We start from the raw sequence: 27236 nt of genomic DNA, 5'->3' as shown, positions 1-27236 counted from the left end.
AAGCGGACACAAAACACAATACGCACCTTGGCAAAGAGACAAAGAGGACACAAAACACAATACACACCTTGGCAAAGAGACAAAGAGGACACAAAACACAATACGCACCTTGGCAAAGAGGACACAAAACACAATACGCACCTTGGCAAAGAGGACACAAAACACAACACGCACCTTGGCAAAGAGGACACAAAACACAATACGCACCTTGACAAAGAGGACACAAAACACAACACGCACCTTGGCAAAGAGGACACAAAACACAATACGCACCTTGGCAAAGAGGACACAAAACACAACACGCACCTTGGCAAAGAGGACACAAAACACAACACGCACCTTGGCAAAGAGGACACAAAACACAATACGCACCTTGGCAAAGAGGACACAAAACACAACACGCACCTTGGCAAAGAGGACACAAAACACAATACGCACCTTGGCAAAGAGGACACAAAACACAACACGCACCTTGGCAAAGAGGACACAAAACACAACACGCACCTTGGCAAAGAGGAAACACAAAACACAATACGCACCTTGGCAAAGAGACAAAGAGGACACAAAACACAATACGCACCTTGGCAAAGAGGACACAAAACACAATACGCACCTTGGCAAAGAGGACACAAAACACAACACGCACCTTGGCAAAGAGGACACAAAACACAACACGCACCTTGGCAAAGAGGAAACACAAAACACAATACGCACCTTGGCAAAGAGACAAAGAGGACACAAAACACAATACGCACCTTGGCAAAGAGACAAAGAGGACACAAAACACAATACGCACCTTGGCAAAGAGACAAAGAGGACACAAAACACAATACGCACCTTGGCAAAGAGGACACACAAAACACAATACGCACCTTGACAAAGAGGACACAAAACACAACACGCACCTTGGCAAAGAGGACACAAAACACAACACGCACCTTGGCAAAGAGGACACAAAACACAATACGCACCTTGGCAAAGAGGAAACACAAAACACAATACGCACCTTGGCAAACAGACAAAGAGGACACAAAACACAATACGCACCTTGGCAAAGAGACAAAGAGGACACACAAAACACAATACGCACCTTGACAAAGAGGACACAAAACAACACGCACCTTGGCAAAGAGGACACACAAAACACAATACGCACCTTGACAAAGTCAATACTGAATCCAGCCTGACAGAAGCCTTGTCCCTCTGGAGAGTTGGCTTCTGTTCAGAGCAACCCAAACACAGAACGATTTAATCATCTCTCAATGGTAAACCAGGTGGGGTCATCTCAATCTGCAGTTATTGATATAAACAGATATAGAGCCAGTTTCCCAGATCTAATCCCAGACTACAATACACTTTTTAATGAAGAATCTCTAGGCTTAAATTGCTGGATCGAGAAAAAACAAACAATTTTCTCAGTCACTTACTAGATCGACAAGGAGAGTACTCCACAACTTCTTGTCCTTTCTTCAGGAAACACGTTCCAACAGGCTCTCTCTCTGACACGCTGTACGTGCTCCACTGGTAGAGAGGAGCACAGGCCTGAGAGAGAGACACACAACACCTCATGAGTACAGTCAACGACAGCAAGGCCACGCAACAGTCAAAGAGACTCGATAGAGAAAATGGGTCTTCTCTCGTTATAGACTGTTCGCTAGCTGGCGCACGCAAGATTTGGTTCTGGATTCCAAGATAAGGACGTGACACTCACCAGGATGTGTTCACCATCTGATCATAAGTTTCTGATATAAGGACGTGACACTCACCAGGATGTGTTCACCATCTGATCATAAGGTTCTGAGATAAGGACGTGACACTCACCAGGATGTGTTCACCATCTGATCATAAGGTTCTGAGATAAGGACATGACACTCACCAGGATGTGTTCACCATCTGATCACAAGGTTCTGAGATAAGGACGTGACACTCACCAGGATGTGTTCACAAATTTTAAATACAATAATATACAAACAATACAAAAACAACCATTTGTGTGTGTTAGAGCAGCGTTTCCCAAACTCGGTCCTGCCAGAGAGTTTAATGTTAATTTCTCTACCATAAGCTGCCTCCAACGTCATTTTAGAGAAATTGAAAGTCAACCAACCGGCCTCACAACCACAAACATTGTGCATCCACGCAAGCCCAGGACCTCCACATCCAGCTTCATCACCTGCCGGATGGTCTGAGACCAGCCACCCGGACAGCGGATGAAACTGAGGACTATTTATGTCTGTAATAAAGCCCTTTTGTGGAGAAAAACCACTCCAACACCACTCTAGCCGACGGTTGCGCATGGTGATCTTAAGCTTGTGTGAGGCTGCTCGGCCATGGAAACCCATTTCATGAAGCCCCCGACTAACAGTTCTTAGTAAGTTCGGTAGTGAGTGTTACAACTGAGGACAGACAATTTTTACTCGCTTCAGCACTCGCTGGTCCCGTTCTGTGACCTTCTGTTGCCTACCACTTCGCGACTGAGCCGTTGTTGCTCCTAGATGTTTCCACTTCACATTAACAGCACTTACAGTTGACCGGGGGCAGCTCTAGCAGGGCAGAAATTTGATGAACTGACTTGTTGGAAAGGTGGCATCCTATGACGGTGCCATGTTGAAAGTCACTGAGCTCTTCAGTAAGGCCATTCTACTGGTAATGTTTGTCTATTGCATGGCTGTGTGCTCAATTGCATACACAAGTTAGCAACGAGTGTGGCTGAAATACCCAAATCCACGAATTTGAAGAGGTGTTTACATACTGTACTTTTGTATGTGTGTGTGTGTAAATGTTGGGTTGAAGCTACGGACCCTGATGCTTGGCTCTCTCATTCATCCCAGGCTTTTGGGAGGGAAGGTGGACAATGAGCCTGTCTTTGAGGATGTAAGCAATGTTCTCTGGCAGCTCGATAGCTGGGATAAGTTCTTTCCGCCACTGGCACACAGCTTCAGAGAAATCCTTGTTGAGGAAGATGTTGGTTCCTGTCAAATTCTTGGCTCTCTCCAGAACAGCCATCTTGTCCTTAAACCTCAGGAAGTAGACTACTACCGGCTTGGGTCTGTCACCTGGACTAGTGACAGGTTTTCCAGACCTGAATCTTCCTCTGCAGTTTTTCAGTGATCATTTTTCTTACTTTCTCGTCATACTCTGTCCAGTTCTCATGAGAAGTCTCTAGTAATCCACAACGATGTGATTCCTCCTGGATTGTCCGCCTAGATCCGGGTTTCCCTCACCTTGGTTCACGGTGTAGTTTTTTGCCCCCTAGGACCACACAGCTGATTCAAAATAACCAACTCATCATCAAGCTATGATGATTTGAAATCAGCTGTGTAGTGCTAGGGGGCACAAAACTAAAACGTGCACCCAGGAGGGGCCCCAGGAAACCTGGATCTAGATCGTCTGTTTTCCCAGTCATTTGTAATACTGATTCAGAGATTGTACTGATGTCATCTCACGTGGACTTTGTTTCCCTCTCGCCACGTCTCCCTGGGAGAACTGCAAACTGCTATTAAGGTCTTGGACATCTCTGGTCAGCTCGTCCATTATTTTGTTAGTTGAATCAATCAGTATTTGGACAAATCTCTTGAAAATATGTTCCTGTTGTTGTAACAACTGCTAGTAAAACCCTTTTAGTGTTTTAAAATATCCTTCACCTGTGATAGAGAAACACTGTCCTCGCCATAACTCCCACCTTTGGATTGGGATGCCAGGGTATCAGTGTAGGCTGATGCTGATACTCCACGCATTTCCAGGTAAGGGGTAGGTCGCAGGGCAGATTTAAACATCAACAAACAGCAGGGATTTAGACAATCTGCGGTCCCAGCCACAAGGGATAACCACACCGCGGGCTGTGTTCAAGCTGTCAAGGAAAACTTGCTAGTTTGATAGCTAGGTAACAGCTACGATAGCTGCTACGCCAAGCAGCTCTTAAAACGTTTTGTGAGCAAGATCCCTGGATAGATATCCACGTCGCGGGATCCAAATTCAAAAAGGTAAGTAAGCAAACCTTTTCAATATAACTCTTTTTCAGAGACATTCAGAACAACAACACAGGCTCTCCATCATTCAACACGTCATCGAACCATGGAGATAAGGACATGAGGTCCCTTTCTTTTTTCCCCTATTTTGTTATTGACTGTACTCTTGTTTATTCCATGTGTAACTCTGTGTTGTTGTTTATGTCGCACTGCTTTGCTTTATCTTGGCCAGGTCGCAGTTGCAAATGAGAACTTGTTCTAAACTGGCCTACCTGGTTAAATAAAAGGTGAAATAAAAAATAAAATAAAAATTAAATAACACTCACCAGGATGTGTTCACCATGTGACCGTACCGTGGCACCAAACCACTGGTTGGACTTAAATTCCATCTGGAGCCCCTCGTTATTCTTACGATCATCTGTGAGGGAGAAAGCATTGTGGTTTTAATGAAGAAACAGTATCACTTTAAAGGGTTTCTGCATGAAAGAACCTCTACTGTGTGTTGTTTTCATTACGGCACACCAAACAAAATATATATTTTTTTAAATGTGCCCCCGTTAAACAAGCATTTGTTCTTGTCAAGTCAAGGTACTCCTTTCCCTGTTTCAGTCCCTTTTCTTCCATTTGCTCCCTAATGAACATGACCCAGTGTAGGCTGAAAAGCCAACGTATCTCCACCTCCTGTCAAAAGGACCAGCAACATGTACAACCGGTAAAGTAAGAGTATGTTATTCAACATTCTGTCTTGAAGAGACTATTGTCTTTTTTTACAGCTACTTCGTTCGGAATGATAATAATGGATTTACCATGGTAACCAATAAAGGAATAAAGGTGGAATCACATCACACAGGTTCCGACGCCTGCCACATGTGGCAGGGGGCTACAGTCCATTACGGAATACAAAGGAAGACCCAACCATGATCTGCCCAACGAAGCCTGGTAGAGACCGGACGAACTCAATACATTTTATCCATGTTTCAACAAAAAAACAACACAGAACCATGCATGATGGCCCCTGCTGACCTAGAGGACTGGGTGATCTCGCTCTCCGAGGCCGACCTGAGTAAGGTTTTTAATCAGGTCAACACTCGTAAAAGCCTCATGGCCGGAAGGTATTTCAGGGTGTGTTTTCAGAGCATGCTCAGAACAGCTGGCAGATATATACACAGTAATTTCCAACCTCTCCTTGTCCCAGTCTGTAATCCCCACATCTCAAGATGACCACCATCATTCCTGTTCCTAAGAACTCTGAGGCTTCATGCCACAATGACTACCACCCTGTGTCATTCACATCTGTAATCATGAAGTGCTTTGAGAGGCTGGTTATGGCACACATCAACTCCACCATCCCAGACACCCTTGAGACACACTCTAATTTGAATACCGCCCCAACAGATTCATAGATGACGCACTCTCAATTGCACTCAACACTGCCCTCGCCCACCTAGATAAGAGGAGTGCTGTACATTGACTACAGCTCAGCGTTCAACACCATTGTCCCCTCCAAGATTGTCACCAAGCTTAGGACTCTGGGTCTGAACACCTCCCTCTGCTACTGGATCCTGGACTTCCTGACGGGCCGCCCCCAGGTGGTGAGGGGTAGGCAAAGAGCTGATCGTGGTCAATAGGAAACGGGGGGCGAGCACACCCACACCCACAGGGCGTGGAGCTTCAAGTTCCTCAGTGTCCAAATCACTAAAGGCTTAAAATGGTCCAAACACAGACACACAGCCGAAAAGAAGGCACGACACTGCCTCTTCCCCCTCAGGAGGTGGAAAAGGTTTGGCATGGGCCCTCAAATCCTGAAAAGGATCTACAGCTGTACCTGTGAAAGCATATTGACTGCCGCACGGCAAGAGGTACCGGTGCATCAAGTCTGACACCAACAGGCCCATGAACAGCTTCTATCCCCCAAGCAATACGACTGATAAATAGCTAGATAGCTAGCCAAATAGGACCGAGTTCACCTTGTATTTTTATTTACCTTTTATTTCAGTGTTTTGAACTGTCTATGCACACTCACAGAGCCTTACACACACACACACACACACTCTAACACTCACAGAGCCTTACACACACACACACTCCAACACTCACAGAGCCTTACACACACACACACACACACACACACACTCCAACACTCACAGAGCCTTACACACACACACACTCCAACACTCACAGAGCCTTACACACACACACACACACACACACACACACTCTAACACTCACAGAGCCTTACACACACACACACACACACACACACACACTCTAACACTCACAGAGCCTTACACACACACACACACACACACACATACACACACACTCTAACACTCACAGAGCCTTACACACACACACACACACACACTCCAACACTCACAGAGCCTTACACACACACACACACACATACACACACACACACACACACACACACACACACACACACACAGTCACTCCAACACACTCACAGAGCCTTACACACACACACACACACAGACTGTCACTCCAACACACTCACAGAGCCTTACACACACACACACACACACACACACACACACACACACACACACACACACACACACACAGACTGTCACTCCAACACACTCACAGAGCCTTACACACACACACACTGTCACTCCAACACACTCACAGAGCCATACACACACACACACACACACACACACACACACACAGACTGTCACTCCAACACACTCACAGAGCCACACACACACACACACACACACACACACAAACTGTCACTCCAACACACTCACAGAGCCGCACGCACGCACAGACTGTCACTCCAACACACTCACAGAGCCTTACACACACACACACACACACACACACACACACACACACACAGGGCCTTACACACACACACACACACACACACACACACACACAGACTGTCACTCCAACACACTCACAGAGCCTTACACACACACACACACACACTGTCACTCCAACACACTCACAGAGCCTTACACACACACACACACACACACACACGCACACATGCACAGACTGTCACTCCAACACACTCACAGAGCCTTACACACACACACACACACAGACTGTCACTTCAACACACTCACAGAGCCTTACACACACACACACACACACACACACACACACACACACACACACTGTCACTCCAACACACTCACAGAGCCTTACACACACACAGACTGTCACTCCAACACAATCACAGAGCCTTACACACACACACACACACACACACACACACAGACTGTCACTCCAACACACTCACTCCATCATCTGATCGCTCACACAATATGCACATAAATGTATACTGACTCTACAATCCCACTCACATACACGCTGCTGCTGCTGTTTGACTTCAATCCTATTGTCTAGTCTCCTTACCCCTAAACACGTCTACCTCCATCACTCCAGTATCCCTGTCTCCTTCCCTATACATATATACCTCCATCACTCCAGTATCCCTGTCTCCTTACCCCTATACATATCTACCTCCATCACTCCAGTATCCCTGTCTCCTTCCTCCTATACATATCTACCTCCATCACTCCAGTATCCCTGTCTCCTTCCCTATACATATATACCTCCATCACTCCAGTATCCCTGTCTCCTTCCCTATACATATATACCTCCATCACTCCAGTATCCCTGTCTCCTTACCCCTATACATATCTACCTCCATCACTCCAGTATCCCTGTCTCCTTCCCTATACATATATACCTCCATCACTCCAGTATCCCTGTCTCCTTCCCTATACATATATACCTCCATCACTCCAGTATCCCTGTCTCCTTCCCTATACATATATACCTCCATCACTCCAGTATCCCTGTCTCCTTACCCCTATACATATCTACCTCCATCACTCCAGTATCCCTGTCTCCTTACCCCTATACATATCTACCTCCATCACTCCAGTATCCCTGTCTCCTTACCCCTATACATATCTACCTCCATCACTCCAGTATCCCTGTCTCCTTACCCCTATACATATCTACCTCCATCACTCCAGTATCCCTGCACATTGTTAATATGGTACTGACCCTGTATATAGTATACTTACATAGTGTATTTCATATTTCTTATTTGTCATGTTTTTTTCTAGTAATATATTGATATGCAAGAAAGGCATTTCACTGTACTTGTCTATGTGACAGTAAAAGTTTAAACAGTCTGACGTTTAGGCAAGACACCGACAGACCACAGACGAATGGACTGGTTGATGGTTTCCTGAAGGGAGCAGCAGTGATGAGTTTTAAATCAGAGCCTGGAGATTAAACTATATTTTCCCCAAGAGGAAATGACTCACAACCAACACCCGTTAATACCCCCCCCCCCCAGTCTAGCCAATGCAATCTCTGACACACATGTTACTCAATGAGGAGGGACATACATGAGGCAATGTGTGGTAGAGTTGGTTGTGTTTCCACTTGCCACTGCAGAAACACAGTGCATTCAGAAAATATTCACACCCTTTGGCTTTTTTCCTCAGACAAAAAAAAAATGTACATTACAGCCTAATTCTAAAATGTAATTAAATAAATAAAAAATCCTCAATCTACACACAATACTCCATAAAGATGAAGCAAAAAACAGGTTTTTAGAAATGTTTGCGAATTTATTACAAATAGTAAAACAGAAATACTTTATTTCCATAAGTATTCAGACTCTTTGCTATGAGACTCAAAATTGAGCTCATGTACATCCTGTTTCCATTGATAATCCTTCAGATGTTTCTACAACTTGATTGGGGTCCACCTGTGGTAAATTCAATTGATTGGACATGGTTTGGAAAGGCACACACCTGTCTATATAAAAGGTCCCACAGTTGACAGTGCATGTCAGAGCAAAAACCAAGCCATGGGGTCGAAGGAATTGTCCGTAGCGCTCCGAGACGGGATTCTGTCGAGGCACAGCCGGCCACGACCAGGAGACCCATGAGGCAGCGTGCAATTGGCCCATCTGGATTAGGGGAGGGTTTGGTCGGCCCGGGATTTCCTTGTCCCATCGCGCTCTAGAGACTCTTTGTGGCAGGCTGCACGCTGACTTCTGTCGGCAGTTGTACGGTGTTTCCTCCGACACATTGGTGCGGCTGGCTTCCGGGTTAAGCGAGCAGTGTGTCAAGAGCGGCTTGGCGGGGTCGTGTTCTGGAAGACGCATGGCTCTCGACCTTCGACCTCTCCCGAATCCGTACGGGAGTTGCAGCGATGGGACAAGACTGTAACTACCAATTGAATATCACAGAATTTGGGAGAAAAAGGGGTAAAAAATTATATATAATTATTATATTTTTGGGGTGTTATGTCATTGGCTTCCCTTTCAGATAGGAAGAGATAGTGAACATCAATACTTCCCAGTCTGATATTTACATGAAAGCACCAGGTGTTGTTCTCGGCGTCCCAGCACCGCCTGGTCACTGGCCCCAAGCACCGCCTCGTCACTGGCCCCAAGCACCGCCTCGTCACTGGCCCCAAGCACCGCCTCGTCACTGGCCCCAAGCACCGCCTCGTCACTGGCCCCAAGCACCGCCTCGTCACTGGCCCCAAGCACCGCCTCGTCACTGGCCCCAAGCACCGCCTCGTCACTGGCCCCAAGCACCGCCTGGTCACTGGTCCCAAGCACCACCTCGTCACTGTCCCCAAGCACCGCCTCGTCACTGGTCCCAAGCACCGCCTCGTCACTGCCCCCAAGCACCGCCTCGTCACTGGTCCCAAGCACCGCCTCGTCACTGGTCAGATATTTCTATCTACACTGTGACACTTGAATGATATTTAATTGACACGTGTTGTTAACGTGTTGTTAACATGTCTGCTCTTAGCAGACACTGTTGTATTTTGGTTTACTTTCAGAGACCAGATGGTTTATTTATTTGTGTGCTGGGAAAAAAAAGCTCAGTATCTTCATCTCAATACAAAGTGTTTCAATGCATTCTATTTGAAGTCACGTGCTGACAACGTACCCAGGGCTGTGTGACAACGTACCCGAAGAGCTGTGTGTCACAGACCTTACAGATCTGGCTTCTACTGGTGGTGTAGTTCAAATCTAAATGAATGCACACAGACATCACAGAATCAACTTTCATTTTATTAACAAGATTAAAAATCTACATTTTAGTACAAAGTACTTTGGTTCACAGTGCACACAAAGAAAGAACTGTACGCATCCATCAAGGTGAGCAGTGGAAAACAAAGGCCTGTTCTGATTAGCTGGCCTTGGGCTGAGTTGTCCTCTCCTAACCATTTCTTCCTGCCATGGCACACGTCCATGGGGGAGAGGAAGAAGGTCCCTGAGCTTATTTCTTGTTTTGCTTGCAAGCTGTGTCACCCTGGCACGAGAGAGAGTCTCCCTGGCTCTTGGAGATGGTTGTCCCCTGCCACAAAACCCTCCTCCTCCTCCTCTCCAGGTTCGTAGCTGCCAGGAGGGACGGGAGTGTCAGCAAAAGCGGGAGAGTAGTAATCCTGCGTTTGGTTCATGAACTTCATCCGTGGAGGACAGGTAGTTGTGGAGGGCCACACAGGTCTTCACAACGTCATTAGCCTTTTCAGCAGTGGTACACACGATTGGCCGAACAAGAATCCTCATCCTTGCCGAGAGTGGCGGTAGTTGTAGGTACGCCCAGCTTCCTGTCAATGAGAGATGACAAGATAATATATGTCAGATATAAAATATAAACCTATTTTTAGTCAAATTATTTTTTACCCCATAATGACATCACAATACCCCATAATGACAAAGTGAAAACATGTTTGTTGAAATGTTTGCAAATGTATTGAAAACGAGATACAGAAACATCTCATTTACATAATTATTCACACCCCTGTGACAATACTTTGTAGAATCACCTTTGACAGCGATTACAGCTGTGAGTCTTTCTGGGTAAGTCTCTAAGAGTGATTACAGCTCTGAGTCTTTCTAGGTAAGTCTCTAAGGGTGATTACAGCTGTGAGTCTTTCTGGGTAAGTCTCTAAGAGTGATTACAGCTGTGAGTCTTTCTAGGTAAGTCTCTAAGGGTGATTACAGCTGTGAGTCTTTCTGGGTAAGTCTCTAAGGGTGATTACAGCTGTGAGTCTTTATAGGTAAGTCTCTAAGAGTGATTACAGCTGTGAGTCTTTATAGGTAAGTCTCTAAGAGTGATTACAGCTGTGAGTCTTTCTGGGTAAGTCTCTAAGGGTGATTACAGCTGTGAGTCTTTATAGGTAAGTCTCTAAGAGTGATTACAGCTGTGAGTCTTTCTGGGTAAGTCTCTAAGGGTGATTACAGCTGTGAGTCTTTATAGGTAAGTCTCTAAGAGTGATTACAGCTGTGAGTCTTTATAGGTAAGTCTCTAAGAGTGATTACAGCTGTGAGTCTTTCTAGGTAAGTCTCTAAGAGATTTCCACACCTGGATTGTGCAACATGTGCCCATTATTATTTTCCAAATACTTCAAGCTCTGTCAAATTGGTTATTGATTATTGCTAGACAACCATTTTCAGGTCTTGCCATAGATTTTCAAGTAGATTTATGTCAAAACTGTAACTTTGACATTATGGGGATCAGTGACACAATCTCAATTTAAATCAGGCTGTAAAAAGTCAAGGGGTGTGAATAATTTATGAAGGCACTGTAGATGTGTATGCAGTATCAAGGGAAATTAGAAACAGGGGAAGTTCAACCGATTCCAATATTGTATTATCAACATACCTGGATAAGGGTGCATCCGGATTTGATGTCAGGGGAAAACTGCATCTCTCAGGACAACATGGACTTGGTGTTGCGGTACCTGGCAGGACAGCTGGAGGCGGAAACATCTAGAAGGCGGAAACATCTAGAAGGCGGAAACATCTAGAAGGCGGAAACATCTAGAAGGCGGAAACATCTAGAAGGTGGAAACATCTAGAAGGCGGAAACATCTAGAAGGCGGAAACATCTAGAAGGCGGAAACATCTAGAAGGCGGAAACATCTAGAAGGCGGAAACATCTAGAAGGCGGAAACATCTAGAATCTTCTGCAGCAGTTTGGAATCCAAATAACTCTTAAAACAGTCCACCAGCACCCTCTAGACCGTATGCCCTTATATCCATCCTCCGTACCTGGCCTATTATAGAGGTCTTGCTAGGTAAACGCATATCTAGTAGGGAAATACGTGAATTTCCTTGCTAGTCAAGTGTCTCTCTGTGTACACTATGTTATTCTCCTACGCGTGTCTGTGTTTAGTTCTCCTAGCCGAAACCGAAGCATGATGAGTCCTTAAGGTCGCGGTGAGTGCGTGGTGGTGGTGGTGGTGGTGGTGGTGCCATGGTATCGGACTGAAGCATGACGACTCCTTAAGGTATCGGTGAGTGCGTGGTGGTGGTGGTGGTGCCATGGTATCGGACTGAAGCATGACGACTCCTTAAGGTCGCGGTGAGTGCGTGGTGGTGGTGCGTGGCCAAAGCCATGGTATCGGACTGAACATTTTAGAGATCCTCTTCTTGGTCGCAGAGACAACATTTTGCTCTTTTTTCAAGCAAATTCTCTGCAATTCAACACATTTTTGCCTTGGCTTATTTCATGTTCTTATGCTATCTGATTGACTAACTAAATCAGATGGGGGGCGGGGGGTTATGACATTCTTGTGTATTTTAGATTTTCACAGTATTTTCGTTTGTATTTCGGTGTTTTCTTTTAAAAACTTTTGTTCACAGAGAGGATCTGATTAAAAAACATCAGAGTTTTATTTTTTCTTCCAAATTTCACAATATGATGCATTCATTATATGCTGCAAAACGCATCATCATACTGTGAAACATCTGTCTCTACATGGATGAGGCAAGCGAGACGATGGTTAACGTGTCTATAACGTTGGTCTTAATATGTTGATGTGGAAATGATTCATCTTTATCGCAAAACACAAATCACCCGATCTGACAAACCAATGTAAAAGCCTGTTGAAATATTCTGTCAGCTGCAATGTTGCACATGTGCTGGTATCGAAATACCACTGGTGCTTGTTCAGGCAGAGTTGGAGTGGTTTCCTGCCTGGTGCCTACAGGGCTAATAATGTGGAGGGTGACCTCAGACCTAGGAACGTGCTGAGACACCAGAAGGAGAAGAAAACACCTGGTTGTTGCAACAAGCTGAACCTTCCATAGTCTCACATCACAGACTATTACTAAAATGGGAACTGAACACCAAATCAAGTAGACCAGATTAGGCTGTGAGTGCTGAGATTATAGTTAGTTTATAAGCCTAAACGGTTAAGGACAATAATATGGTGAAGGAGCCTATGAAGACATTGTTTCATGATAATCACAGCCTTTATAAATTAGATATTGTTTCATGATAATCACAGCCTTTATAAATTAGATATTGTTTCATGATAATCACAGTCTTTATAAATTAGATATTGTTTCATGATAATCACAGTCTTTAAAACATAGATATTGTTTCATGATAATCACAGTCTTTAAAACACAGATATTGTTTCATGATAATCAGTCTTTAAAACTTAGATATTGTTTCATGATAATTAGTCTGTATAAATTAGATATTGTTTCATGATAATTAGTCTGTATAAATTAGATATTGTTTCATGATAATCACAACCTTTATAAATTAGATATTGTTTCATGATAATCACAGCCTTTATAAATTAGATATTGTTTCATGATAATCACAGCCTTTATAAATTAGATATTGTTTCATGATAATCACAGCCTTTATAAATTAGATATTGTTTCATGATAATCACAGCCTTTATAAATTAGATATTGTTTCATGATAATCACAGCCTTTATAAATTAGATATTGTTTCATGATAATCACAGCCTTTATAACGTAGATATTGTTTCATGATAATCACAGTCTTTATAAATTAGATATTGTTTCATGATAATCACAGTCTTTAAAACTTAGATATTGTTTCATGATAATTAGTCTGTATAAATTAGATATTGTTTCATGATAATCACAGCCTTTATAAATTAGATATTGTTTCATGATAATCACAGTCTTTATAAATTAGATATTGTTTCATGATAATCACAGTCTTTAAAACTTAGATATTGTTTCATGATAATCACAGTCTTTAAAACACAGATATTGTTTCATGATAATCAGTCTTTAAAACTTAGATATTGTTTCATGATAATTAGTCTGTATAAATTAGATATTGTTTCATGATAATTAGTCTGTATAAATTAGATATTGTTTCATGATAATCACAGCCTTTATAAATTAGATATTGTTTCATGATAATCACAGCCTTTATAAATTAGATATTGTTTCATGATAATCACAGTCTTTAAAACTTATATATTGTTTCATGATAATCACAGTCTTTAAAACATAGATATTGTTTCATGATACTAGAAATAAAGTCCATTCCATAGGGGCACGCAGGATTCAATTACTTGGTGATTGTACAGGGAATGATTACGCCTACTGATTCAGTTCAACTTTTAATTTCAAATAACTTCAGAGAATGGAATGTGATATTCATTGTTACACTACATTGGAACCAAATGCATTGTGTGAAGGTATGTGCAGACAGAATGAGAGAGAGTTGCATTTTGACATATTCGGGAGGATACTAACCTTCAGAGCATACCATCTAGCCAACCACAAAGCTCTGTTCTTGTGTAACCCTGAGTAGAGAAACAGTCTTAGGAACAACAACTAACCCTCCTGGCTAGCCCTACAGCAAAACACATAGGAACAACTAACCCTCCTGGCTAGCCCTACAGCAAAACACATAGGAACAACTAACCCTCCTGGCTAACCCTACAGCAAAACACATAGGAACAACTAACCCTCCTGGCTAGCCCAACAACAAAACACATAGGAACAACTAACCCTCCTGGCCTAAATCAAAACTCCTCCAGGTTATGTACTAAAGCAACAGTCTTAAGAACAACAACCCAGCTCCTCCTTAATCTTGACTCACACAACAGTCCAAACACCCCCATACCTCTTCTACACAACAGTCCCAACATCCCCACCCCTTCTACAGCTCTGACTACACCTGGTCAAACATCACATCCACCCATGGGCCATCTACAAGTATAGTTATTATGAGACTCTAGCCTGCTGTAAAATCTGTCAGTTTAGTCTGTCTAAATCATTGGGAGTAATTTATTTTTATTTTATTTTATCGAACCCTTATTTCACCAGGTAAGTTGACCGAGAACATATTCTCATTTACAGCAACGACCTGGGGAATAGTTACAGGGGAGAGGAGGGGGATGAATGAGCCAATTGTAAACTGGGGATTATTAGGTGACCGTGATGGTATGAGGGACAGATTGGGAATTTAGCCAGGACACCAGGGTCAACACCCCTACTCTTACAATAAGTACCTTGGGATCTTTAGTGACCACAGAGAGTCAGGACACCCGTTGAACATCCCATCCAAAAGACAGCACCCTACACAGGGCAATGTCCCCAATCAATGCCCTGGGGTATTGGGATATTTTTTTTAGACCAGAGGCAAGAGTGCCTCCTATTGGCCCTCCAACACCACTTCCAGCAGAATCTGGTCTTCCATCCAGGGACCAACCAGGACCAACCCTGTTTAGCCTCAGAGAAAAGAGTGCTTCCTATTGGCCCTCCAACACCACTTCCAGCAGAATCTGGTCTCCCATCCAGGGACCAACCAGGACCAACCCTGTTTAGCCTCAGAGAAAAGAGTGCCTCCTATTGGCCCTCCAACACCACTTCCAGCAGAATCTGGTCTCCCATCCAGGGACCAACCAGGACCAACCATGCTTAGCTTCAGAGGCAAGACAGCAGTGAGATGCAGGGTGGTGCACTGCTGACGATGAAGGGTGGGTATGCTACTGCAATTAGAGACTGCTCTCAATATGTTTAGACTTTCCTTGTTCTGTTTTTTTTTAAGGTTAGCCTGTCCACCATGACTAGACTGACAGAGCTGGGAAAACAAGGACTGACTGGGACAGTTCAAGAAATAACAGAGAGCAGGAGGAAGACTTCCAGACCACGTGGTAAGACAGCTAGTTCGGTAATGGCCATGTGGGAGAAAACCCCCCTGAGCACACACTAACTAATTACAGTAATTTCCCCCCTGGCCCTAGGCTGCCCGGACAAAAACGCTAATCTAGACCACTGACTGAGGCAGTCTCCCCTCACAGTCTGCAGAAACACTCACCTAGACCACTGACTGAGGCAGTCTCCCCTCACAGTCTGCAGAAACAATCACCTAGACCACTGACTGAGGCAGCCTCCCCTCACAGTCTGCAGAAACACTCACCTAGACCACTGACTGAGGCAGCCTCCCCTCACAGTCTGCAGAAACACTCACCTAGACCACTGACTGAGGCAGCCTCCCCTCACAGTCTGCAGAAACACTCACCTAGACCACTGACTGAGGCAGCCTCCCCTCACAGTCTGCAGAAACACTCACCTAGACCACTGACTGAGGCAGCCTCCCCTCACAGTCTGCAGAAACACTCACCTAGACCACTGACTGAGGCAGCCTCCCCTCACAGTCTGCAGAAACACTCACCTAGACCACTGACTGAGGCAGCCTCCCCTCACAGTCTGCAGAAACACTCACCCAGACCACTGACTGAGGCAGCCTCCCCTCACAGTCTGCAGAAACACTCACCTAGACCACTGACTGAGGCAGCCTCCCCTCACAGTCTGCAGAAACACTCACCTAGACCACTGACTGAGGCAGCCTCCCCTCACAGTCTGCAGAAACACTCACCTAGACCACTGACTGAGGCAGCCTCCCCTCACAGTCTGCAGAAACACTCACCTAGACCACTGACTGAGGCAGCCTCCCCTCACAGTCTGCAGAAACAGATCTGCCAATACAAGGCACCCATTGTGGCCATGTCGTCACTTACCGTATAATTACGAGGCCAGGTCACTAAGGCACTGACTGGCAAACCATCAGAAATGGCAGCAACGGTAGGAATAATATGGGGGGGGGGAACATGACATGGAAATATATTTGCATGTAGCTTTGAACCTGTTTCCAAGTCACACAGATTAGTGTGGTTCAGACTCCCCCAACAGACTAGTGTGGTACAGACTAGTGTGGTACAGACTCCCCCAACAGACTAGTGTGGTACAGACTCCCCCAACAGACTAGTGTGGTTCAGACTCCCCCAACAGACTAGTGTGGTACAGACTCCCCCAACAGACTAGTGTGGTACAGACTCCCCCAACAGACTAGTGTGGTTCAGACTCCCCCAACAGACTAGTGTGGTACAGACTCCCCCAACAGACTAGTGTGGTACAGACTCCCCCAACAGACTAGTGTGGTTCAGACTCCCCCAACAGACTAGTGTGGTACAGACTCCCCCAACAGACTAGTGTGGTACAGACTCCCCCAACAGACTAGTGTGGTACAGACTCCCCCAACAGACTAGTGTGGTTCAGACTCCCCCAACAGACTAGTGTGGTTCAGACTCCCCCAACAGACTAGTGTGGTTCAGACTCCCCCAACAGACTAGTGTGGTACAGACTCCCCCAACAGACTAGTGTGGTACAGACTCCCCCAACAGACTAGTGTGGTACAGACTCCCCCAACAGACTAGTGTGGTACAGACTCCCCCAACAGACTAGTGTGGTACAGACTCCCCTAACAGACTAGTGTGGTACAGACTCCCCCAACAGACTAGTGTGGTACAGACTCCCCCAACAGACTAGTGTGGTACAGACTCCCCCAACAGACTAGTGTGGTTCAGACTTCCCCAACAGACTAGTGTGGTACAGACTCCCCCAACAGACTAGTGTGGTTCAGACTCCCCCAACAGACTAGTGTGGTACAGACTCCCCCAACAGACTAGTGTGGTTCAGACTCCCCCAACAGACTAGTGTGGTACAGACTCCCCCAACAGACTAGTGTGGTACAGACTCCCCCAACAGACTAGTGTGGTTCAGACTCCCCCAACAGACTAGTGTGGTACAGACTCCCCCAACAGACTAGTGTGGTACAGACTCCCCCAACAGACTAGTGTGGTACAGACTCCCCCAACAGACTAGTGTGGTTCAGACTCCCCCAACAGACTAGTGTGGTTCAGACTCCCCCAACAGACTAGTGTGGTTCAGACTCCCCCAACAGACTAGTGTGGTACAGACTCCCCCAACAGACTAGTGTGGTACAGACTCCCCCAACAGACTAGTGTGGTTCAGACTCCCCCAACAGACTAGTGTGGTTCAGACTCCCCCAACAGACTAGTGTGGTACAGACTCCCCCAACAGACTAGTGTGGTACAGACTCCCCCAACAGACTAGTGTGGTTCAGACTCCCCCAACAGACTAGTGTGGTTCAGACTCCCCCAACAGACTAGTGTGGTACAGACTCCCCCAACAGACTAGTGTGGTACAGACTCCCCCAACAGACTAGTGTGGTACAGACTCCCCCAACAGACTAGTGTGGTTCAGACTCCCCCAACAGACTAGTGTGGTACAGACTCCCCCAACAGACTAGTGTGGTACAGACTCCCCCAACAGACTAGTGTGGTTCAGACTCCCCCAACAGACTAGTGTGGTACAGACTCCCCCAACAGACTAGTGTGGTACAGACTCCCCCAACAGACTAGTGTGGTTCAGACTCCCCCACCAGACTAGTGTGGTACAGACTCCCCCAACAGACTAGTGTGGTACAGACTCCCCCAACAGACTAGTGTGGTACAGACTCCCCCAACAGACTAGTGTGGTTCAGACTCCCCCAACAGACTAGTGTGGTACAGACTCCCCCAACAGACTAGTGTGGTTCAGACTCCCCCAACAGACTAGTGTGGTTCAGACTCCCCCAACAGACTAGTGTGGTTCAGACTCCCCCAACAGACTAGTGTGGTTCAGACTCCCCCAACAGACTAGTGTGGGTCAGACTTTAATACTCATTTGGCTCCTGGAACTCAATTAGTCTGTTGTCAGTCTATATGAGGAAAAATATGTTCTGCAGTTGCCTATTAATCACAATAAACAAACCAATGTAACTTCTTATTGATTAACCAAATGTAACTTCTTATTGATTAACCAAATGAACTTGTATGGATTAACCAAATTAACTTGTATTGATTAACCAAATTAACTTGTATTGATTAACCAAATTAATTTGTATTGATTAACCAAATTAACTTGTATTGATTAACCAAATGAACTTGTATGGATTAACCAAATTAACTTGTATTGATTAACCAAATTAACTTGTATTGATTAACCAAATTAACTTGTATTGATGGAGAACGGTGTAAATAGTACAGGAGGTAGAGATAGAGGTCATTGGTTTGGATTGGGACTTGGAGCCCAGAGAGAGAGAGGGAGGTCATTGGTTTGGATTGGGACTTGGAGTCCAGAAAGAGATGGGTCATTGGTTTGGATGGGGGCTTGGAGCCCAGAAAGAGATGGGTCATTGGTTTGGATGGGGACTTGGAGCCCAGAGAGAGAGGGAGGTCATTGGTTTGGATGGGGACTTGGAGCCCAGAGAGAGAGGGAGGTCATTGGTTTGGATGGGGACTTGGAGCCCAGAGAGAGAGGGATGGGGAGGGAGGTCATTCACATGGTTGTGGTTGGGTTCCAGAGATGATCTTTGGCTCATTGTACCGCCTTACTGTGCATCCTAAATGGTACTCTATTCCCTACATAGTGCACGTATTTTGACCAAAGCCCTTTGATGCACTATATAGGGAATAGGGTGCCATTTTGAACGAGCCCTTAGTCTAACTTTGGGCTGCCTACCTCTGAGCTCTTACAGACACAGAATGTCAATGAGATCTGGGACAGAATAAACTGCAATATAGCCTTATGTCCCCCAAAATAGCTTAATTACAGTGGCTGTCTGAATGAGCGTTTGTCATTGATGGGGCTTGGTTTTGCATTGTGTGTTTTTATTAGTTTGTGCTGGGTCAAACTCATAAAATGCAGGGAAGTGCCATAGTGTAGATATTACTAAACGCCTTGCCACATATATCTGTCTGTAATGGATGATTCAACTAGGGAAATGACTAATGTCCCCTGTTATTCTGCAGAGCAGACAGTCCTTTAAAGGTGATGGGACTCTTTCTGTCTATGACCCCTCCCCCCTATGTCTCTCTGTCTCTGTCTCGCTCAAACTTAACATTGAGCATGTCGGCACATCTCCAATATAGGCACATTCCTGGATGAGTCCTAACATGAGAGAACATTTGCCTGTGCTTACTGAACTCATATGGAAGGACACATATCTGACTGACATAGATTTGATGATATGTCCGAATCCCACATTGATGGATATGACCCTTGACTGAGTCTATTGATCTTCACTTTGGATATCAATTCATTGTGTTCCCTCCCTGTTTGACACAATGCAGATATAGATACCAGACCATGTCAGAAATCGATGAACGGGATACTTAAGTAACCGACCTTCTGTACTCACCAGTATTGTCAAACTGTACTTGGGTACAGTCACTACTCTTCTGCCATGGGCAGGTATAGACTGCCCCTCGCTCCACCACTGTAGAAGCTGAGGAGGTGTTGGCTTTGGGAGCTCCTATAAGAATGTTTGACCTGAAGAAGATACATTTGTTTAGTGTAAATACAAGAAAACATGCACCACCTGACTTCCTCTTCTACTGTAGCCTACTAGGTTCACAACAAGACTGTCACATGATGAATAGAATAGATACTCTACATGACCAAAAGTATGTGGACACCTACTTGTCGAACATCTCATTCCAATAAAATCATGGGCATTAACATGGAGTTGGTCCCCCCTTTGCTGCTTATAACAGCTCTTCTGGGAAGGCTTTCCACTAGATGTTGGAACATTGCTGCTATAACAGCCTCCATTCTTCTGGGAAGGCTTTCCACTAGATGTTGGAACATTGCTGCTATAACAGCCTCTACTCTTCTGGGAAGGCTTTCCACTAGATGTTGGAACATTGCTGCTATAACAGCCTCCACTCTTCTGGGAAGGCTTTCCACTAGATGTTGGAACATTGCTGCTATAACAGCCTCCACTCTTCTGGGAAGGCTTTCCACTAGATATTGGAACATTGCTGTGGGGAATTGCTTAAATTTAGCCACAAGAACATTAGTAAGGTCAGGCACTGATGTTGGGCGATTAGGCTTGGCTCGCAGTCGGCATTTCAATTCATCCCCAATTTGTTTGATGGGGTTGAGGTCAGGGCTCTGTGCAGGCACAGATTTCTGTATGTACTTGGCTTTGTGCACAGCGGCATTGTCATGCTGAAACAAGGAAGAGCCTTCCCCAAACTGGTGACACAAATTTGGAAGCACAGAATCGTCTAGAATGTCATTGTTAGCAGTAAGATTTACCTTCACTGGAACTAAGGGGCCCGAACCATGAAAAACAACCTTAGACCATTATTCCTCCTCCACCAAACTTTACAGTAGCCAATATGCAGTCGGGCAGGTAGCATTCTCCTGGCATCCGACAAATCCAGATTTGTTTGTGGGGCTCCAGAGAACACTTCCACTGTTTCAGAGTCCAATGGCGGTGAGCTTTACACCACTCCAGCCGACGCTTGGCATTACGCATGGTGATCTTAGGATTGTGCGCGGCTGCTCGGCCATAGAACCCCATTTCATGAAGCTCCGGACGATCTGTTCTTATGCCAACGTTGCTTCCAGAGGCAGTTTGGAACTCGGTAGTGATTGCTGCATCCGAGGACAGACAATTTTTAGCGTGCTACGGGCACTCGGCTGGCCCCGTTCTGTGACGTTGTGTGGCCTACCACTTTGCGGCTGAGCCATTGTTGCTCCTAGACATTTCCACTTCGCACTTACAGTTGACTGGGACAAATATAGCAGGGCAGATATTTTACGAACTGACTTGTTGGAAAGGTGACATCCTATAACGGTGCCACGTTGAAAGTCACAGATCTTCAGTACCTCGGGGTACTTCAGGGCCATTCTACTGCCAATGTTTGTCTATGGAGATTGCATGGCTATGTGCTCGATTGTGTGCATGCAAAAAGTCTGTCCCTGCTCCTCTCCATCTCTTTCTTTCACGGTCCCTTCAGTTTCCCTTAAGTCCCGTTAGTTTGGCTGCTCAGGCTACCTAAGTTATCCCTCACCAATCACAGCCCTGCCATTCCCAACCAATGCTCCTGGAAATGTGCATCTGGACAGTGCACCGACCCACTCCAATAAAAGGCTGGGAAGACTACACGTTTTTTTGACTACTTTTTGTTGCCGATAGTAACACTAAATGTCTGAATGTCGTGCGTGAATTGAAATAACCACAACAATATGATTCCAAGTCCTTCAGATTTACCCCCCAAAAAATCATATAAACATCCTCAAATGGAAACAGATGTGTCTGTCTGTATGTGTTGGTTACTATCAAGAGTACAGTGATGGGCCTCAACATCATGTTCTAACAGGACAGCACTATAGAGGACAGAACCAGACCAATCAGTTATAAGTATATAGCAGATGAGGGAATTCCCAGCCGACCGCTCAGACGGGTGAGGGGCATACCAGCCAACCGTTTTGACGTTGTCCTTCTAACAGAGTTAATGACCACAGCTCCAGGCCTCCCATCGTCTATATAGCATGTGAGGGAATTCACAGCTGACCTCTCAGACGGGTGATACCAGCCAACCGTTTTGACGTTGTCCTTCTAACAGAGTTAATGACCACAGCTCCAGGCCTCCCATCGTCTATATAGCATGTGAGGGAATTCACAGCTGACCTCTCAGACGGGTGATACCAGCCAACCGTTTTGACGTTGTCCTTCTAACAGAGTTAATGACCACAGCTCCAGGCCTCCCATCGTCTATATAGCATGTGAGGGAATTCACAGCTGACCTCTCAGACGGGTGATACCAGCCAACCGTTTTGACGTTGTCCTTCTAACAGAGTTAATGACCACAGCTCCAGGCCTCCCATCGTCTATATAGCATGTGAGGGAATTCACAGCTGACCTCTCAGACGGGTGATACCAGCCAACCGTTTTGACGTTGTCCTTCTAACAGAGTTAATGACCACAGCTCCAGGCCTCCCATCGTCTATATAGCATGTGAGGGAATTCACAGCTGACCTCTCAGACGGGTGATACCAGCCAACCGTTTTGACGTTGTCCTTCTAACAGAGTTAATGACCACAGCTCCAGGCCTCCCATCGTCTATATAGCATGTGAGGGAATTCACAGCTGACCTCTCAGACGGGTGATACCAGCCAACCGTTTTGACGTTGTCCTTCTAACAGAGTTAATGACCACAGCTCCAGGCCTCCCATCGTCTATATAGCATGTGAGGGAATTCACAGCTGACCTCTCAGACGGGTGATACCAGCCAACCGTTTTGACGTTGTCCTTCTAACAGAGTTAATGACCACAGCTCCAGGCCTCCCATCGTCTATATAGCATGTGAGGGAATTCACAGCTGACCTCTCAGACGGGTGATACCAGCCAACCGTTTTGACGTTGTCCTTCTAACAGAGTTAATGACCACAGCTCCAGGCCTCCCATCGTCTATATAGCATGTGAGGGAATTCACAGCTGACCTCTCAGACGGGTGATACCAGCCAACCGTTTTGACGTTGTCCTTCTAACAGAGTTAATGACCACAGCTCCAGGCCTCCCATCGTCTATATAGCATGTGAGGGAATTCACAGCTGACCTCTCAGACGGGTGATACCAGCCAACCGTTTTGACGTTGTCCTTCTAACAGAGTTAATGACCACAGCTCCAGGCCTCCCATCGTCTATATAGCATGTGAGGGAATTCACAGCTGACCTCTCAGACGGGTGATACCAGCCAACCGTTTTGACGTTGTCCTTCTAACAGAGTTAATGACCACAGCTCCAGGCCTCCCATCGTCTATATAGCATGTGAGGGAATTCACAGCTGACCTCTCAGACGGGTGATACCAGCCAACCGTTTTGACGTTGTCCTTCTAACAGAGTTAATGACCACAGCTCCAGGCCTCCCATCGTCTATATAGCATGTGAGGGAATTCACAGCTGACCTCTCAGACGGGTGATACCAGCCAACCGTTTTGACGTTGTCCTTCTAACAGAGTTAATGACCACAGCTCCAGGCCTCCCATCGTCTATATAGCATGTGAGGGAATTCACAGCTGACCTCTCAGACGGGTGATACCAGCCAACCGTTTTGACGTTGTCCTTCTAACAGAGTTAATGACCACAGCTCCAGGCCTCCCATCGTCTATATAGCATGTGAGGGAATTCACAGCTGATCTCTCAGACGGGTGATACCAGCCAACCGTTTTGACGTTGTCCTTCTAACAGAGTTAATGACCACAGCTCCAGGCCTCCCATCGTCTATATAGCATGTGAGGGAATTCACAGCTGACCTCTCAGACGGGTGATACCAGCCAACCGTTTTGACGTTGTCCTTCTAACAGAGTTAATGACCACAGCTCCAGGCCTCCCATCGTCTATATAGCATGTGAGGGAATTCACAGCTGACCTCTCAGACGGGTGATACCAGCCAACCGTTTTGACGTTGTCCTTCTAACAGAGTTAATGACCACAGCTCCAGGCCTCCCATCGTCTATATAGCATGTGAGGGAATTCACAGCTGACCTCTCAGACGGGTGATACCAGCCAACCGTTTTGACGTTGTCCTTCTAACAGAGTTAATGACCACAGCTCCAGGCCTCCCATCGTCTATATAGCATGTGAGGGAATTCACAGCTGACCTCTCAGACGGGTGATACCAGCCAACCGTTTTGACGTTGTCCTTCTAACAGAGTTAATGACCACAGCTCCAGGCCTCCCATCGTCTATATAGCATGTGAGGGAATTCACAGCTGACCTCTCAGACGGGTGATACCAGCCAACCGTTTTGACGTTGTCCTTCTAACAGAGTTAATGACCACAGCTCCAGGCCTCCCATCGTCTATATAGCATGTGAGGGAATTCACAGCTGACCTCTCAGACGGGTGATACCAGCCAACCGTTTTGACGTTGTCCTTCTAACAGAGTTAATGACCACAGCTCCAGGCCTCCCATCGTCTATATAGCATGTGAGGGAATTCACAGCTGACCTCTCAGACGGGTGATACCAGCCAACCGTTTTGACGTTGTCCTTCTAACAGAGTTAATGACCACAGCTCCAGGCCTCCCATCGTCTATATAGCATGTGAGGGAATTCACAGCTGACCTCTCAGACGGGTGATACCAGCCAACCGTTTTGACGTTGTCCTTCTAACAGAGTTAATGACCACAGCTCCAGGCCTCCCATCGTCTATATAGCATGTGAGGGAATTCACAGCTGACCTCTCAGACGGGTGATACCAGCCAACCGTTTTGACGTTGTCCTTCTAACAGAGTTAATGACCACAGCTCCAGGCCTCCCATCGTCTATATAGCATGTGAGGGAATTCACAGCTGACCTCTCAGACGGGTGATACCAGCCAACCGTTTTGACGTTGTCCTTCTAACAGAGTTAATGACCACAGCTCCAGGCCTCCCATCTCTATATAGCATGTGAGGGAATTCACAGCTGACCTCTCAGACGGGTGATACCAGCCAACCGTTTTAACATGGTCCTTCTAGCGGCTAGTCGGATTTAGTGACCAACGGGCTTTGTTTTTTTGTAACATTGTCCGAAATCTCTCCGGATTTAACACCAATCATTATTACAATACACCTGTCAGCAACCGGTGTGCCTGAGATACCCTAACCCACTCATTTGAACTGGTGTCCACATACATACTATATAGAACATATATACACAACTATGTACTGTATTTCAAATAGAATTATGCTATGTCATTCAATTAACTAAATAAAAGTGGAAACTATTTCGTTCTAAAAACCTGACATCCCAAACATTATTAGATAGAACTCAGTCTTACTGCTTGGCATCTGGCTGGAAGAAATCCACAGAAAATCCAAAATAACTTCCTTCAGGACCAGAGAATACATAGGGCTTGTCAATGTCCAGATTGAAACAAGTTGTCCATTGTAAACAGGGCAGGATCAAAGACAAAGATATACAAAGTTTTCGAAGTCGTTCCATCCTAAAGTGCTCAGTAGAGTAGCAAGCCTTAACTGTGTGTGTGTGTGTGGCGTGTTTTAGTCTGGCGATAATACACTACTGTGATGAGTTCCCCTTTTCTCTTTGTAGTCGTTCTAATGACGATACAGCGACATCCCACACACCATGTGCATGTTAACTCGAACCAGCTCAGCAAAACCGCTCACGGCTACAAACTTTCACTTCTTCTTCTTTCCGATGAGAAGATTCCAGTTCGAATCAGATCGCGTCCTTAAATCCACGATTCAAGCGATACAATGTAACCAATCTGTGTTAAATGGCAACACACACCTCAGTAGCCAACAGCGATGTTTTGTGTTTAGTAGTCCTAAAAACCAACTGTACAGGAAGTGAGAGCGTTGTTCCCTATTAAAAAAAAGACTTCCGCAATGTTTCACACTATCCCAACAGCAGTTCTATTCCCTCATCGCCCGTTCCATAGCCATGTACGGGGCTACTGGGTAACAACTGGCTTACAACGAAATAGTTCACTTGTAAACAGAGAGGCATCGAGTTTTTGGAGTCTTTGACAAATAATCTCGTTCTGGAAATATCACGTGACATTTTTGGAATCAATTCCTCGTCTGTGCCATTATGAAGGGTCAATGAGGGGATTTAGATTTACACACTAGCCTCCAGCACCACGCACACTATAGCATACACAGGCAGTATTTTTTTTATAAAAGACAAAAAATAATATTTAACCTTAATTTAAATAGGAAAGTCAGAAATTCTTATTCACAATGAAGGCTTACCAAAAGGCAAAAGGCCTCCTGCGATGACGGGGGCCTGGGATTAAAAATAAAAAATATAGGACAAAGCACACATAGAGACAAGAGAGACACCACAACTTTACACAGAAAGAGACCTAAGACAACAACACTGCATGGAAGCAACACATGACAACAACATGGTAGCAACACAACATGACAACAACATGGCAGCAGCACAACATGGTAGCAGCAGAAAACAGGGTACAAACATTGTTGGCCACAGACAACAGCACAAACAGCAAGAAGGCAGAGACAACAATACATAGTACAGATACATAACACAGGCAACTATAGTACAACGTTTCTCATCTTTTACTGCACCAGTGACCAGTGAAAATCAGCTGATATCTCAAAGTGCTGTACAGAAACCCAGCCTAAAACCCCCAAAACAGCAAGCAATGCAGGTGTAGAAGCACGGTGGCAAGGAAAAACTCCCTACAAAGGCCCAAACCTAGGAAGAAACCTAGAGAGGAACCAGGCTATGGGGGGTGGCCAGTCCTCTTCTGGCTGTGCCGGGTGGAGATTATAACAGAACATGGCCAAG

The 27236-nt window shown here is 45.5% G+C and overlaps 1 protein-coding gene across 2 annotated transcripts in view; it reads right to left on the bottom strand.

Moving 5' to 3' along the window:
* The window catches only part of LOC110501956 (integrin alpha-V), an 86048-nt gene extending 59574 nt beyond the window's left edge, over positions 1 to 26474 (bottom strand). Inside the window, exons 1-5 of one of the 2 annotated variants that reach the window (XM_090216325.1) lie at positions 25738 to 26474; positions 20322 to 20452; positions 4292 to 4383; positions 1428 to 1542; positions 1157 to 1218 (exon numbers count right to left, since the gene is read on the bottom strand). In XM_090216325.1, coding sequence (XP_090072451.1) covers positions 1157 to 1218; positions 1428 to 1542; positions 4292 to 4383; positions 20322 to 20452; positions 25738 to 25901 — 564 coding nt within the window. In that variant the 5' untranslated portion in view covers positions 25902 to 26474. The remainder of the gene's footprint in view (positions 1 to 1156; positions 1219 to 1427; positions 1543 to 4291; positions 4384 to 20321; positions 20453 to 25737) is intronic. The other variant, XM_090216326.1, reaches the window with a different exon arrangement.
* Between the last annotated feature and the right edge of the window lie 762 nt (positions 26475 to 27236).

Source organism: Oncorhynchus mykiss, chromosome 22, assembly GCF_057628025.1.
Source record: "Oncorhynchus mykiss isolate SJ-2025 chromosome 22, ASM5762802v1, whole genome shotgun sequence".
NCBI classification, from domain to species: Eukaryota; Metazoa; Chordata; class Actinopteri; order Salmoniformes; family Salmonidae; genus Oncorhynchus; species Oncorhynchus mykiss.
Note: the sequence above shows the minus strand (reverse complement) of the source record. Positions and strands in the feature narration are given on the sequence as shown.